The sequence below is a fragment of the Astatotilapia calliptera genome, chromosome 12, assembly GCF_900246225.1.
Source record: "Astatotilapia calliptera chromosome 12, fAstCal1.2, whole genome shotgun sequence".
NCBI classification, from domain to species: Eukaryota; Metazoa; Chordata; class Actinopteri; order Cichliformes; family Cichlidae; genus Astatotilapia; species Astatotilapia calliptera.
The window spans coordinates 10855844-10873268 of NC_039313.1; the positions used below are offsets into that span (position 1 = coordinate 10855844).

The window sequence follows — 17425 nt, forward strand, 5'->3', positions numbered from 1 at the left end:
CAGTACGTCTCGGAACACCTCAGAATTCATTAGGTTGCTTCTGTCCTGTGTTACATCATCAATAAACACTAGTGTCCCAGTACCACTGGCAGCCATGCACGCCCAGGAAATCAGACTGCCTCCACCGTGTTTTACAGATAATGTGGTATGCTTTGGATCATGATCTGTTCCACACTTTGCCATCATTCTGGTAGAGACTGATTATAGTTTCATCTGTCCAAAGAATATTTTTCCTAGAACTGTGCTGACATTTTTAGATGTTTTTTTTTTTTTTTTTAAGAAAGTGCAATCGAGCCTCTCTATTCTTGAGTTTTATCAGTGGTTTGCATCTTGCAGTGAGCCCTCTATATTTACTTTTCATGGTAGACTTGGATATTGCAATGCCTAACCCCTGGAGAGCATTGCTCATTTGGTTGGCTGTCTTTAAGGGGTTTGTCTTCACCATGGAAATGATTCTGCGATCATCCACCACTGTTGTTTTCCATGGACGTCCAGGTTGTTTTGTGTTGTTCAAATCACCAGTGCTTTTTTTTTTCTTTCTCAAGATGTACCAAAGTGTAGATTTTGCCACTCCTACTATTGCAGAAATTTGTCTAATTGTTTTTTTTTTCTTCTGTTTTTGCAGGTTAAGGTCGGCTAGTTTCACCTGCATGGAACACTTATTTGACTGTACCACGTCTTTTCACAGCAAAATCTTCCACATGTAAGCACCGCACTTTAAATCAACTCCAGGCCTTTTATCTGCTTAATTGATAATGACATAATGAAGCAATTGCCCCACCTGCCTATGAACTAGCCTTTAAATCAATCGTCCAAATACTTTAAAAAAATGGTGGCACATGTTGAGCTGAAACTCCTAAACCCTTCATCCAGATTGAACATGGATACCTTCAAGTAAAAGCTGAAAGTCTACACATTATGTCCATCATATAATTTAAAATGGAGTATGTTTCAGTAAACGGGTAAAAAACAACAACAAAACCCCCCCCCAAACAAACAACAACTTGTGTCAGTGTCCAAATATATATGGACCTAACGACCTAATGTAGAAAAAACTTAAAATCCATCCAACTACAATAGCAGATATATATTCCACTTCCTGTATCGGTGATGACGCAAACATTCTGGTGACAAGTACTTAAAGATGATTAAGGCAATTAGAAGATGATCCAGGAGTGGGATAATGACACTGCAGTTGGGAAAGTCTTAGTGGGAGATGCTGAAGTAGGTAGTTAAATAGATGAAGGCACATGATGGGAATTTTGGAGGCTACTCAGGGATGGCCAGTGTCCTTCAGGGTCCTGGAGGAGTACTCGGGGCTCCATATTTAGGCGGTCTCAGAGAAAGCTTGTTCGATACTTTATGTATAATTGATGTGAAGTAATGCTAAACCTGGGTGTAGGCTCTAGTATTGGAGGAGAAGAGGAGGAAGAGGCAGAGGTGGTGTTGGAGGAACTGAAGACAGTAGAGATTGAGAGGAGTGATAAATTATGTAAGGACATTACTAGCGTTTTTGTTGAATTTATTACTTATGATGCCGAGCCATATGAGAGGCACTAATGTGCCGACTGGAGCCTTCCGGCTGTAATTGTCTTGGCACAGTGACTGTAGGGCACTCTGACTCGCTGGCCTTCAGCCCAAAACTCTAGTCAAAGGGAAAAAATGCATCATTCAAAGAGCAGTGTCTGATGTTTCTTTTGCTGTCCTAAAGGTACGCTGCCTGTTAGCCCTTCAAGGCTTCACGAAGTATCAGGCATAATAAAAGCCCATTAAACTTTTCAACTCTGAATATAACATTAGAAAGAAATGTTAAAAGCCCCCAAATATTACAACATCTACAGAATTTCGAAAAAGAAAAAAGGGAAAAAAACATTAGAAGTACTTTATTTGGATTTTTGTACTTCACAGACAAAATGTGAACAAAGACTCAACAGAGACGATGTAGTCGTGACCTTTTTTCCACTCTTCACTCAGGCTTTTTTCAAAGACCCTTGTGCTATAAATAAGGCTGCTGAGGTTTGTCAACATGATGTCAATTTCTGATTGAAACATAAAAACTAGGACATTAATGCTTTTGAACATTGAAGTGAAAAAGGTCATGCACTGTTATCTTATTTGAAAAAAGCACACAACATCTAAGAGTTCAATATGTTCTGTCGAATGGGCTCAAGTTCCTCCTAGCCGATGTGTCTGACTCATACACAATATAAAACTTCGATGTAGCTTCCAGATCAGAAAAATAAAGCCAATGCAAAGTGTCTAAAAGCTGTATTCAACATGAAAATTACCAGATGGAGATAGCTGTGGTTTCAAAAAGATATTTGGCAGTATAGAAGTTTATTTCTGTCTTGTCCTCTGTCACCTACCTCCCCTGTTTCCTGCTCAGTCACTCATTCCGAGTCATATTAAGATAAGATAAGATAAGATAAGATAAGATAAGATAAGATAAGATAGAACTTTATTAATCCCTCGGGTGGGTTCCTCTGGGAAATTCGACTTCCAAAAAGCACAGCAACGACCGAAGTTACAGTTACAGAATTGTTATATATATATATATATATATATATATATATATATATATATATATATATATATATATATATATATATACACACACACACACACACACACACACACACACACACACACACACACATATATAAATACAGAGACAAATATAAATAAAATATACAAAGGGGATAAATAGAATAAATAGGAATAAAAAATAAAAATACAAGTGAATTGCACATTTCAAGTATTGAGTCTATTAAACCTTAAAGCAAAGGTTCCTATGCTTTTGTCACTTGAAAGTAATAACTAATAAGAATAACGTATAAAGCTTAATATTGTATGGTTGTTATTTACATAGCTCTCCTACAAATGCTACCCTGGGGTAAATGCGTTTTTTGGTTAAGAGCACATTAGCTGTGCCACCTGTTCATAAAGAACTTGAAATAAACTGGACTCCAATAAATATGAATTAAACATTTTGAAAAGTTAAATTTCAGTATCTTAAATTACTCCTGTACATGTGTTTCATAATTTGTGAACACATGCTTTTACCTGTGTGTCTGCTCTACTTATATATGTATATTTCTTTCTTTATTTTTATTTTATTTATTTATTTTTTACAATGAGTGTTGTAATTTCAAACATTTATTTCTTATGATTTAAGCTCACAGAGTCATGCTTATAGAAAAAGTAAGCTTATTGTTGAAATTGCACTCCTTATATTAATATATTAACAAGTAGTTAAAACATCTTTGCACTGATAGAAAGAGGACTTTCATTGGTCCATTAAGCTCATACTGGACTGTATGTGGCCCACTATGTAAAATAAATTTGACATCTCTGATCTGAAGGGCTCATCAGCTGCTAAACACCACAGTTTCTTCGTCTTCACGTCTATGTTTCATGACTTGCGTTTGTACTTTTCTGTGATGTAATCTAGACAGTATAAAATAAACCAAAATGAACTTATCTTAGTTTGTTATAGGAGGCAGTGTGGACATCACTATTTGATCACTCTCCAAATGATTGACATCCACTAAGAAAGACTACAAATACTAGAGTTAAATTTAAACCCTTTAGATATGCTTAAAAACCAGCACAATGGGTCCTGTTGGTTATATTTGTCCACATATTATTTTCATATATTGTCTATAAACGTATTAATACTTAATAAATATTATTAATCAATTAACATGTAAGCAACAAGTTGTAACTGTTCCAAATTTCATTGGTGATAAAATTCAAATGCAGAAAACCGTTGATTGGCTGAAGCGTACAGTTTATTAAAGATACAGTGATTAATACTGGAGTATTATTTCCTGTGTTAAAACTAAGTAATCAGAAGTCTTGGATAAGTCCAGCTGTGTTTACTAGGAGACAGAGTTTAATCACAGAGAAATCTGATCATGCGGTGGCGGCCTTTAAAAGTCCAAAAGTTCTTAAATGTCAATTTTTCACGAGCTCATCCTGACAACTTTTTCTTTTTTTGGGCAACCCTTTACACAGTTTGTTTTGCTAAACTCTCAAGGGAGCAGACTATCTTTATTTTCATAACCAAATTTGGAAACAAGCAATGTTATGTAAAGATTTTTGTAGAAGTGTTTCCATAATGGCATGCAACACCACAGTTTATTACATAAACCATAAACCGCATTAAAGCCTCATAACTTAGAATTTATACGCAGTATACAAACATTTAATAAATGATTTATAGCACACTATAATGTAAGCAGGTACAAGTGTTTATACATGCACATGTAAACAGTAATAACTCATTGAGTGGAGGCTGAGGTCTTATAAGTTCAAAAGGCAACATGATACAACTCAGCGGTCTTAATGTAACGTTATAATTGTTGATTGATTATTATTAAACACTTTTGATATTATCATATAACTAACCTACAGTGCAGTGCACTCAGGCAGTGCTTAAAGGTGTATAAAAGTTTACCCAGCAAAGGCTGCAGGTGGGCTGTTACCTTCAAACGAGGACATCGGCTCCAGGATCCCAAACTGCTTGAGAACTGCCATGAAAAGGATGATGACCACGCCGATGGCGAAAAGCTCCATGCCCTGGATCCCCATGACTTCAGAACAGGCAGGAGCCCACTCAGGGCCAACCAAGCCCCCGGGGATAGATGAAAGAAAGCTCGGGTTGATGCGAGTTAGCGCTCTACTCAACAACAAGCGGTGTCAACAGGGATGAGCCAAGAGGCAACAGGAACCGGCCTGGTTAGTGGGTGACTGCATGAAGCTGTCTCCAGGCCCAGGAAGCAGCATGAGAACCAGCTGGATGAAGGCTCCTCTAATGTCAACACTGATGCTGAAGTGGAAAATATGTGGAGGCTGACATATATGGAAAATCTTCCTCTCTGGACCCATGAGAAAAACTGGGAGCTGTGTCACAGGCCATTTATTAGATCAAGTTAAAGGAGACTTTTAGAGCTCACAGTGGAAAAGACACACGTTACTACTCAGCCTCTTAATCCGGCTATTATCAGTCTTCGCTGCATAGCGTGGACTAATAAATCACATCTTGGTTTTAGATTAAAATGTCATTTAGAAAAAGCAAAACAATGCGGTGCAGCGTCGGTGTCCATTTTCATGAGTTTGCACTCATTTACTAGGAGAAAGTCAGACTGAATAGGACAGGCTTATTGAACAGAACATCCAAGAAGAGAACGTGAAAAACCCAGGTCTTCTCATCTTCCATGCCATAAAATGGCAAAACAGCATTAGAGATCATAAATAAATCACTCCATTACAATTTCGAAACCGCATGAGCAATCTCTAAAACCTCAGCTCTGGAAACAAAAAACACTTCTTGTTTTATCTGCAAGCTGAGAACTATCTGACTCTCTAACCTCAGCGGTATCCACTTTAAACGGACCGTCCAGTCAAGACGGAAAAAACTGAACTTTGCTCAAAATAAAAAAATTCGGATGAAACAACAATCTACCCCGAAACTGATGGGACTTACTTGATGTTTAAAATCATTTAAACAATCACTTTTTTCTGCTCTCGTACTCTTACAATAGGAAGTAATCCCCACGTCCACCATTCAAGCGTAAATTGAGCGTCCACAGTTAAGTTTAAACTTGGCATCGCAGTCCACTCTTCATTGTTTGGCCAAATCCAAGTCCAGATATGGAAGAGTATGACCCCTGAGAGAACATACTCAGAGCAGCAGCAGCAGCAGTGTCCGGGAAGGGAAATCCTGAGAAACTGAGAGTCGCTGTGGGGAATGAATCCTCCCCCCTCAGTGTCTGCCTCACTCGCATGCACTTTCCCACCCCTCTCCTCTTTCTCTGCAGCTTCCTGAATTAATCTGTTGCTGTTTCTTGCTACAACTTTTCACCCCTCAGCTCAGTTGCTCCACCTTAAACCTTGTGCACATCCCGTCCTTCTACTTTTTTTTTTTTTTTGAACCTCTGGGTTCCTCCTTTTCTTCCCTCTGTCTATATGTGCTCTGGAGCTTTCAGCCTCCTCCTCCTTCCCTCTCTATCTCATCCGTTGTTCCATAACTATGGCCAATAGCAGACTTTCTCCCCACTCTGTTGAGCTCTTTTATGCAAACTATTCATTCTGCATCCACCTTTTAAGGCTTAAAACATTTTGGGGAGCAAATTGCAGTAATGCTCATCTTGAAGAGCCCTCGATAAATGGCCTCTGATAAAGAGCTTTATACTGTCAATAAATAGCTGCTATCCGCATGTCACTTTGCGGCCGTTTTGCATCTCTTCCGTGGTTGTTTTTTCTTCCTTTTCTGGCTACTTTGTGTTTCTTTGTGACAATTTTGCACCTTGTTTTTGCAGATATGCAGTATTCCTTTTGAACATGTGCCATCTTTGTATCAGCTTTCTGTATTCTTTAATTGTTTTGCATTTTTTGTGGCTACTTGAGTCACTATGTCGTAATTTCTTGCGGTTTTTAAGCTGTTTTCCCTTTTCTGTGTTCCCATTTTGGTCTATTTTGCATCTGCTGTAGGTGTTTTATTTTTCTTTGTATTCATTTTGTGAGTGTTTTACTTTTCTTTGTGATGTTTCTGTACCTCTTTGCAGTAATTCTACATCTTTTTGTGGTTATATTGTGTATTTTTGTAATTTTTCTTTTTTGGTCAGACTGTATTTGTGTTTGTTTTGCATCTTTTTTGCAAAATGATTTCAGTATCTTCTTGTCATTTTGAAATTTTTGTGCACATCTCTTTTTATAATAGTTTGTTGTGTCTTTGTGGCAACTTTGTAAGATGTTTTATTTTATTTTTTTTATTCTGGTACATGTTTTTAGTTATTTTGTACCTTCATTTTGCATCTTATAGCTTTTGTGATATTATTATATTGTTATATTATTTCATTAATCCACATATGATACACATTACACCACTGTGGCTCTGCCAGCTCCATTACTGTCACCATCCTCAGCTGATCCTGTTTGCATATGAGGGCTGGAGTCAAGAATTCGAGGTTGAGCAAACGCAGAGATCAAATAGGAACATCAGCCTCCCTACACGTGTAACTTCTTGATCTTTCCACTTATCTGTTTTACTCTGAATCAGACGTATAATGAGTCCTAATTATGCATCGCTAAACCATTTTAATGATTACACAGAATTACTGGAACATGGTCCACAGTTTGCCAAGGATAACATGGAAAAATATAATTGAGTGAGTATCAGCGTGCATAAGTATGGTTGTGTGAGTGTGTGTTTAGCAGGTCAAAAGAGGATAACTGATGACTCTGCATTTGCTAATGCATCAAGATAAGATGTGTGTGTATGTGTGTTTGTGCGCGTTATTGTATTGACTTGGATGGAGAAAGGAGATGCAGATGGGACGCTGGAGTGGGAGAGATCAATATCTCTGTGGTGAGGTGGTGGAGATCCCCTCTGTTTTTCCTGCTTTTTGTGAATTTAACCAGAAAAACCGAGGTCACCTATCACTGACAGAATCACGTCACTGGTTACTCTGTGGTGGGATTTATAATGAGTGTCAAACTTACATTTTTCACACAGCTTTGAAGGAGGATTTGACAGGAGACAAGCAATAATGAGCCAACATTAAATACACACACACACACACACTGCATGCATGTATCTGGGCATGTGTGTATAATTATGAATAATTGTGTATGGGTCTATTCTGAGAAAATATCAATGCTGGCGGATTTCCGTGTGTGTGTGTGTGTGTGTGTGTGTGTGTGTGTGTGTGTGTGTGTGAGAGAGACCATTAGGACACTAACAGGGTTTAAAAGGTAGGCTTGTTGCTGATGCTGACACAGCAGTCGGTAAATAGGAAGAGAGGACCCAGACTGTTTCCTCTGAGTCAGACATATCAGCAAAGATCTACTGAGATTGGAAGACACACTTAAATAACACTTAAGCCTCTTCAGTACAATAGCACCAATTCACAAGAAATGACTCCTTGCTTCACAAGTTTTAATATTTACATAAGAAGTTTGACCAGCGACTAAAATTAGAACTTCAAGCTACAGATTAGAACACAGATGTTATTGCCTGTGCGCTGACGTTGCTTACCAGTGCACCACCGTGCTGCCCTCAAATATGGAAGCAATACCTTTTCATAGAGTATAAAGAGACAAAAACATAATTTACATGTAGAAATTACTGGCTATTTCATTTGTTACACCTGTTCCAATCACAACCCATGCATTTAGCTATGTAGAAATGATTAAAATGACCTGCTGTAGTTCAAACTGAGCATCAGAATGGGAAAGAAAAGTGATTTAGGGGACTTTTTATAAAGATGTTTGTTCTATACTTTTCGAATGTTTCATAATCTTGTACCGTCTCTGTTCAGAAAAAAAGAGACGGTCCGGAAAAAAAGTGTGAAAATGGATGAAAGTGCTTTGTTGGTGACAGAATAACTGCTCGTTACAACCTGGTATACAGAAGATCATTTCTGAGTGCAGAACACGTCGAACCTTGTAGATGATGGGCTACAGCAGAGAGAGACCACACCAGGTGTCACTCCTTTTAGTTAAGAGTAAGAAAACTAGAAGCAACTTCACTAACAGACTGATTCAATTCCTAAAAATACACAATATCTGACTGACAAATTATCATATTATCATTAATATTTGTCATTTCAACTGCTGTAATATTAATACTGTAAGTAAGTAATAATGTGACATTGTCTGTTCCTACCTGAGCGGTGGTACCTGGCTGCACTGTGGCCACAGTGAGAGAGGCAACTGGGCCGAGAGAGGCGCCTCCTGGCCTCCACAGAGAGCGCAGCCATCACAGCTCCCATAATCAGCTGAACTGTCACAATAGCAAGACGTCTAACAGGAGAAGATCCAGATTTTAAATGACTGAATGTAAATGCTTGGTCGTGGAGATCAATGCTAACAAAATGCTTACAAATGTCTGAGCCGCCCGCCAAGTTTGACTCCGAACACTGAAAGTCTCAGCTCAGCCTGAGAGGAGGCAAACGAGCAAATCTCACCTACTAACAAAGGCAAATGGAAAAAGCGACAGGTGAGAGAGACGTTTGTGTGTGTGCGCGCGTGTGTGTGTGAGGCCACATTTGAAAATCTGTTTGAGTTTGCGACACCACGTCACAGCGCGAGAGGGAGATAAAAAAGAGAAAAGGATCAAACAGCACAGCAGAGCTTCTGACCTTTCACATCACACATGTAGCAGACGCCCCGACATTTCTTTTTTTCTGCCTGTCTCACTCCCTTCCTGTCTTCAGATCGTTCACCTCACATAAACATGACTTCGACTCCTACTGTCTCACAAATTTCTGTGGCTCTGGAAAGTCAAACAACTCCCCAATATCTGTAGTACCTCCAAGAGCATAAGGGAAAGTTTTATGCTTGTCTCTTTTGTGTAAAGAAACCTTAATGTAGTGCTGTTCAGCAATACTGCATTTGGATGTACGATCAGACTCATGCACACAGACGCTCAGACAGCAGCTGTGAATTTAACAGACTGCAAACAAATCTGGTTGCTGTAGAGTTTTTCCAAGTAAAACAGCAATTCTTCTCCATTTTCTCCAGCGATAGAAACTCTGTTTTAAACATACCTGCAGATTTCCTCCACACAAGGGTTAATGGATAAAATAACCCAAAGATTATGTAGTTATCCAGGAATGCCGTAAAACTGCTCATGTATATCTAAAAATGTAATCATAAAGGAATATAAAGACAGGTGCAGCTGTTCAGCCTAGGAACAAATGAAGCAAGGAGGGAGTAAGAATCTGAGCTCCAAGGGAACAATTAAAGCAAACACACAGTCCCACTGCATGTAAAAAATATGACACGTGTACATTTTACAGGTCCACTAACTCTTTGCTTTTAGTTTACTCTTACAGTATGCTTTGAGTTATTATCCATTTCCATCCCATCATTAATAAAAACTGCTGGCACATTTCCACTGGCAGATGTTATGGCATGGGCCACACATGTCCATGCCTTAACATTGCCTGAGCCATGCTTTGTTTCATGAGCTGCTTCTTTCCTCCTCTATACTTTCTCTCCCCATCATTCTGGTACAAGTTAATCTTGGTTTCATCTGCTCGAATCTTTTTTTATCCAAACTACACAGACTGAGTCTAATCTGACCTTCTTGTTCTTGAATGTAGCCAGCGGTCTGCACCTCCATGTAAGTCTGTATTTACATTCATGAAGGTCTCCAAAAGTTGATTCTGTACATCTGGACGTAGCGTTTTGTGGGAGAAACGTTTCGTCACTCATCCATTCAGACTCACCTGACTGCAGGTTTCCCCAATTATAAACTTATAAACAGTAAATTTGCATAATGACTGAAACCAGCCCACTGAAGGAACAATGGACTGGGAGGTCAGTTCCTTAATCATAATTATGCAAATTCTCATGACCATTGATCAACAACCACTGATCAATGACTACCATTCACAGAGAGTTGGGGAATGGCTGCAGTCATAGAATTGTAAGATGGCGAAAGATGTACCTTTAGGACCCCTCCTCGATTCAGAGATGGTCTTTCCCTTTTCACGTAAATGACCTCCTTGACTCCGCGCTCAAACCAGCGTTCCTGCCTGTCCAGGATGTGTACATCCTCATCATTGAAAGAGTGTCCACTGGCCTGTAGGTGTAAATAGACTGCAGAGTCCTGGCCTGATGAGGTAGCTCTTCTGTGTTGGGGTGGACCAATTTTTGGCGCAGTGTGTTTTGGGGTTTAAAAGCCACAGAGACCCGGTGTTTTGGTCAGTGGTTGTTGATCAATGGTCATGAGAATTTGCATAATTATGATTAAGGAACTGACCTCCCAGCCCACTGTTCCTTCGTGGGCTGGTTTCAGTCATTATGCAAATTTACTGTTTATAAGATTTGGGGAAACCTGCAGTCAGCTGAGACTGAATGGATGAGTGACGAAACGTTTCTCCCACAAAACGCTACGTCCAGATGAACAGAATCAACTTTTGGAGATTTACTTACCTGGATGATTGAGCATGCATCAAGACATTCATGAAGGTGTTTTTTGAACAGAGACTTTGACAATGACATGCCAACCTCCTCTTATTATTAAGTTAGATGTTGAGAAGCTGTTTTTCTTTAACCAGTTCTGTCATTGGGCACTGCAGTTTTCTTCTGAAGTCTTTGAGCTGAGCACGTATAATCTCTTTAAGAAAATACCAGATTGATGAGATTTTGAGATAGGTTTGTGTTTTTAGCCTCCCTCCCTCAATTAGATCATCTCTTTGGACATCACGTTGACATACAAAATGCAACTTTTGTTGTTTTTTTTAAACTTGTACAAATATGGAGAATAAAACAGGCTTATAGCTGATTTTCTTTAGACAGAGCTAGTCAAGCTGTTTATCACCTTATTTTTTAGTTGACTCTTCAGACCAGAGCCGATTCCAAAATGTAATCTCATTTTCGTCTTCACTGCATTATAATGAAATACTCTGGCTTTGATAGGCGAGTCTCTGCTTGGTTTATCTATCCTAAATAGAAATTATTGAATTATTAGAAAATGGAAAAATAAATAATCTAATTTATTAAAATTTGTCATTTCACAGTTTTCCCACCAAAGACAAGGTCTCTATCATTTTGGATATTTGCAGTAAATTTAAAAATCAAAATTATAAAATTATAATTTTTAGCCCATAAAAAGCTGTTTTTTTGACTGTTGTCATAAAACTAAGTTTGAACTGAGGAATGTATTTGCCATGTTATATCCACTCTGTCCACCAGAGGGCGTCAGACACCAAACAGCAGAGAAGAGCCGCTCGTGTTATTTCACTGACACAAGAAGAAACTGGAGATATTAGATCAAATTTTGATTAGATCAAGTTTGTATATGATCTGATTACTGCCAGATCATAGACAAGCTTACTAAGCCATAAATGAAAAGGAAGACAATGTGTGGTTTCTCACGACATCTGTATCCATGTTTGACAGGAGAACATCAGGAATAAAACAAAGCAAGAAATTTAATTTGTAAAGCCTGCCTCCCTGAATCCACCCTGTTATTCGCAGTATGTTCACGAACATGAGTGGAAATCTGCGAATGCAAGGAAATCTTTAAAGGCTGTGCACAGATTTTAAACACCCTGCTGCTCAGTCAGAAGAGAGATGACTAAATCATCCAAGTCTCTTTAATGCCCGTTTCTTCCCAAACAACCTACCCCAGGGACATAAGATGAAAACTTTGCACCAAGTGTTGACAGGAACTGCCCTCTACACTGTCAGTAAACAGCACCCCAGACATGTAAACTTGCTCTACGTCCTCTCCAACTCCAAGAGCTGCAAAAACCATTTAGTGGCCATTGGGGGAAAAGATGGCATCTTTTTCACACTTTTTACACTCCTGCTGTCTTTGCCTCACTCCGTCAACTTTTTTAATTTTCCAATTAAAACTAAATCCAGTCTTATATCCATATGAGATAATCTCCTTTTCATAAACCCACCTCAGCCTGGCAGGTTCAAAGCCAGGCCTGGATGTGTGATTAAAACAGAGTCTTACTTTTCCGCTCCCCTCGCGCTGCTACGGTTGTTTTATTTTTAAATTTCTCTTTATCCAGCACTGAAATATCCTCTCATATTCCCTTATCTACCTCTAGCTAGCTGATCACTGGAGACCTGAGCAGAATTTGGTTAGAAATATTCAAACAGGAAACAGCTGAACAGCAGAGAGTTTAAACTGAGGAGGAGGCAAAATAAGTTTTTCATCCATCATCCAGAGTTGTGTCTTGTCACTGCCCTGATATCCTGAGGTGTCCTCACCTGTCTGCACAGAGTTTAGGAGCAGAAAGGGAAACAGCAAACATAATGAGTCTGAACAATTTAACAAAGAAGGTGATACAAGGAGGGCTGATAAAGAGGAAACAGCGGGCTGGAAAAGCAAGAAGTATCAGGTGCTGATTCAGCTGGTGGTGGCTTGATGATGTTTGCTGGACGAAAGGACAGAAGAGGAGGACAGCAGATAGACTTACATCTAATCAATGCTGATGGAAGGACATAGAGATACATTCATAAAGGACCGATCAATAAAAAGGAGAATAGAAGAGTAATAAAAATCTAATTTTGGAGGTCCCAGTGTATGCTTAACACAATAAAAAAGAGCACTTCTTGATTCTTATTTCCACAACATATTTTCATCCTTAAAGTACTTGTGGCAACATTTGTAAAACAAGGCAGACACAGGCACATATTCAGCCTGTTCATAAAGTCAAACAACCAACACAATCGTACCATTGATGATGTACTGTAATACTTCAAATGTCTATCCATTTATTTCTGCTTATCCACTTCAGGGTCATGCTGAAGCTGGGTCAGGGTCAAGCCTACAGCCAACTTTAAAGCCCAAATGACCTGACCCTTGTGCCTGTTTTTGGACTGTGGAAAGAAGCTAGAATACCTGGAGAGAACCCACAGAGACACAAGAATGTAAACTTCACATAGTCCCCAGCTGGGGGATTTAAACCCAGGGTCTACTTTCTGCGAGGTAACAGTGTTAATCACTACACCACCATGCCAGCTTCCTTTAAAAATGAACTTTCAACTTTTGTTGCATAAATGAAAGAATTCAGCCTCTGTGGTTACAATCATAGCCTGCTCTTTTTATCTACATTTAACCAGCAGCATTTGTAACTTTACATTAAAGTTAGGCAGTTTAACTCAGTGGTCCCAAACTAGGGATCAGGTCTCAGGATAAGTCAGTGAGATCATTATTAAGAGAGAAGAAGAAGAGGAGGAAAAAGAAAGCCCTGATGCACCAATTCTATACAAATAGTCTCTTATTTGGTATCTTTGGAGCCTGAACTATCATCAAGCCATCTGAGAGATTTTAGAGTTTCTGAAGAATTTCTGAAAAAAGGTTTTTGCTCAATTGACCTAAGTTTAAAAAATTGTCAATTTCCATCAGATAAATGTGAAGGACTACAAGTATAGACAAACATATAATAAAACTACTTAAGTTAAAGCTGAAAAGTGGACTTTGTTACTTATATGACAATAATGAAAAGCATGCATGTAGATATTTTTGAACTGGAAAATAAATAAACAGGACAGAAAACAAATCAGCTTTTGTTTATAAATCATTTTAAATCATGCTTTTTATTTGTTTTTGTTTCTAATGTCTCTGTAAAGCACTTTGAATCACCTTGTTGTTGAATTGTGCTATACAAATAAATTTGCCTTGCCTTGCCTTGCCTATAATCTGCTGTTTTAATAAGCGGAATGAAAAATGCACGACCGAACAAAAAAGAAAATACCTTGAACTAGTGTCCCGGTGATGAAGCCAAAGAAGCAGCGCAGCAGCTTGGTGATTTCCTTTTCACAGTGTGCCCTGCATGCATTCATCATCCAAACTTTGGCCAAATAGACCACACAGTGTAAAAAAGAAATGCTGATCTTGCAGGAAAAATCAGGAATGTGATAAGACACAGAAAAGTCTTCTGATATAAAGGTTGTTTCATTTGTCCCACTTTGCTTACAGGTGATCTTCACTTCCTCCTCCTCCTCTCTCCACTACCCTTGGTGTCTCAGACGAGGTGACTCGAATCACCATTGCTTTCCTTAAACACGACCCAGTCTGACAAACCACAAAAGAACCCCCCCCATCGCCGCTTTTCCTGTTTCAGCCATCATCAGCCATCGTGGTCACTGGGACCACCGTGTCAACGTGTACAGTCACGAAGAAAGAAATCCCAATATTCTGCTTAGCTCCCTCCCTCATTTTCCTTCCATATCTAATCCGACTCATATTACACTTTTCGTGTTACAGTCACTGATATCTCTTCGTCTTTCAGTTTCACTGATACAGCCTTCTTATCTCACTCTTCTTCCCTGGTGTGAGAGTAACTTAAAGTAGAGATTAAACTTTATGCTGACTGAAATGAAAGAAGTCATGCATGCCAAAACAGAGTGGAGCTGTGCAGTATAGCTGACTTTATTTATAGGAACTGTTTATTCGTGTTTTTCCTGTTTTATATCACTTTAAATTCAATATCTTTAGACTACTTTAACCAAAACAAGAAGCATAAAAACATCACGGCATACTTTAAGTTTGTTTAGCGGCTAAAATGTTAATTTTCTTTTTTTACGGAGAAGATATTATGAGTTTATGACTTCATAAATCACGAGAGACAGGAGTATTCCCAGATGAAAATGTTCTACAAATCAGCCTCTGAATAATATATGAACAAACCTCGGTGCTCAGAATACAAACGGGATTAAAACTGGAACGCTTGGTTTGTGCATTTGTGAGTGGAGTGCAGATTTCCATAGATTTCTATACATTTTAATTAGAAACTGCTATTTTACATTGAAAAAAATGCAAGCAACGTTGACACAATGGAACTTACAGTTTATTATAATTATTTTTGTATTCAAAGTTTTCTGAAATTTGCTGTTTGGATGTTTAAATGTGTAAAATAAGCATTAAATGTCTAGTGTGCAGGTTTTGATGAAGAAGACATGTTATGGAAGCTAAATAAATAAATCTGTGCCTATGAAAAAGTCTCATCTTAACATAGATGATTCATTCATTCATTGCAGATATCTGCCTCCCACCAAGTGTAAGCACTTAGTTTATTATTAGTTTGATTAATCTCAGGAATAATCGTAGAACACATTTGTGAAAAAGCCTTTGTTATCTGGCTTTAATCCTTTCTTAACCTTAAAAAGTCCAGTCAAACTTAATCAAGCTTGAATACATGGTTCATAAAACTAGACACACTTCACTTGATTTATTCACAACTTCACCCATTGAGTGATAAGTAATCCTGAGCTAACAGGAGATATCTGGAGTGATTAATACCTAACTTCATGACTCACTATTGCAACAGAAACATATGTTCAAACATTTCAGTATCCCCTTGGAATACAGTGGATGGATAAGAATACTGTGCAGCCTACACATTACACTTAGAGGAGCTGTGTGGCCATGGACACGTATTCCATGAAGCTCCTGGTACAGTTTTTGTGCTGATGTTAATGCCAGAGGAGGTTTGGACTGTAGCCAGAGCATTGGCGACTTTTACATACCTACCTTTGTGACCGATTTGCTGTGGTTCCTAAATTCTTCCACTTTACATAAAACCACTTACAGGTGAATATCTAGGCAGACTGCATGGCTAGGTGCTTGATTTTACACACCTGAATTTAAAGATTAAGAGGTGTCGCTCAGTAATTTTGTCCATATTGTGTGCTGTTGTCTGAGTGCTTTGTAATGTCTCTGTATTTACTTGATTATTATTATTTTTTAAATGTTTTGCAGTCGGTTTTGTGAAGATATTTTTTTGTAATTTGCGTTTTTATCAAGCTGCAGTGCACTAAGCTCTCAGAGCCATCACATTATGTGGATGATGTGTACTAAGAACTACCTCTTCAAATTCTGAGGTAACACTACTAATTAAAATTTTAAATGTAGTTTACATCTTTATACACGCAAGTAGCAGAATGATCTTAAATATATTTAATGTGACATAAACCATGCCAGCTACACATAAAAGTTGTACATGGTCACTGTGATGTCAGCCAGTTGTGCGTAAAGTCCCATTTTTAAACCTTGAGTTGAGAACATTCATCATAACTGGTCTATTTTTAAATTAAACCTCAAGGAGAGGGGAGGATGTTACTGAGAAACCAAGGAACACTGTACAATTATTCCTGAGAGACTTACAAACCAAAACCTATAGTGTTTTATTGATTATTTTACTCTTAATGGGAACAAGATTCACATAATGTGTTATGTACTGTAATGAATAAGACTTTTAACTAGCTCTTGAGGCCATAAACGCAGTAGGAAAATAATTACTGAGATCACAAATTGAGTGAAAAGTAGGGCCATTTTCCTATAGAGTGCTATGCAATCAGATATCTTTTTACAACCAGGAGTCGCCACCTGCTGGTCATTTGCAAGAATGCACGTTTTAAGACAAGCAATTCTCTTCACTTTTCACACACATAAACATATGTCCTGCAAAGCTCACCTCAGTTAATATCTGCATAAAACATGCTACAACCAAGAACAACGAGCAGGAAATTCAAAGCCAATCAGTAAAAAGTTTCTTTTTGAAGTTTCAGCTTTACCAATTTAAAACTAATACTGAATAAATACATCAAGACTAAACATAAGTGATTGAAACTTGACTACATTACCAACTTATATGAAGTGGAGACCATTTAGATAACATCTAGTGCCAAATCCGTTTTATGAGGGTTCCCGGGAGAACAAATCTGCTGGACAGCAAATGTACTGCATCATGCAGACAACAATTTTCTATTATTATAGGTTGATTTCTAAAACCAAGCCCACAGCCTAATAATAAAGGGTTTGAAGGCCTAATGGTTGTGAAATTCAATTCAATAAAGGCTTCAAACAAAGGTAAGAACGAGCATCCAAAATCTGAAAGAAACACATTTATGTACACTGAAATGATCAGTGTTATCCTTAAAAACACAA

At 38.3% G+C, this 17425-nt stretch overlaps 1 protein-coding gene across 6 annotated transcripts in view; it reads right to left on the bottom strand.

Moving 5' to 3' along the window:
• Positions 1-17425, bottom strand: part of kcnip3b (Kv channel interacting protein 3b, calsenilin) — a 55661-nt gene that overhangs the window by 14322 nt on the left and 23914 nt on the right. For 2 of the 6 annotated variants that reach the window (XM_026186869.1, XM_026186868.1), the window contains exon 2: positions 8672-8808. The exons of 2 other annotated variants lie outside the window; for them this stretch is intronic. In XM_026186869.1, the coding sequence (XP_026042654.1) occupies positions 8672-8808 (137 nt within the window). Of the gene's footprint in view, positions 1-4487; positions 8595-8671; positions 8809-17425 lie in introns of those variants that run through there. 2 more of the 6 variants (XM_026186871.1, XM_026186870.1) reach the window with 1 other exon arrangement.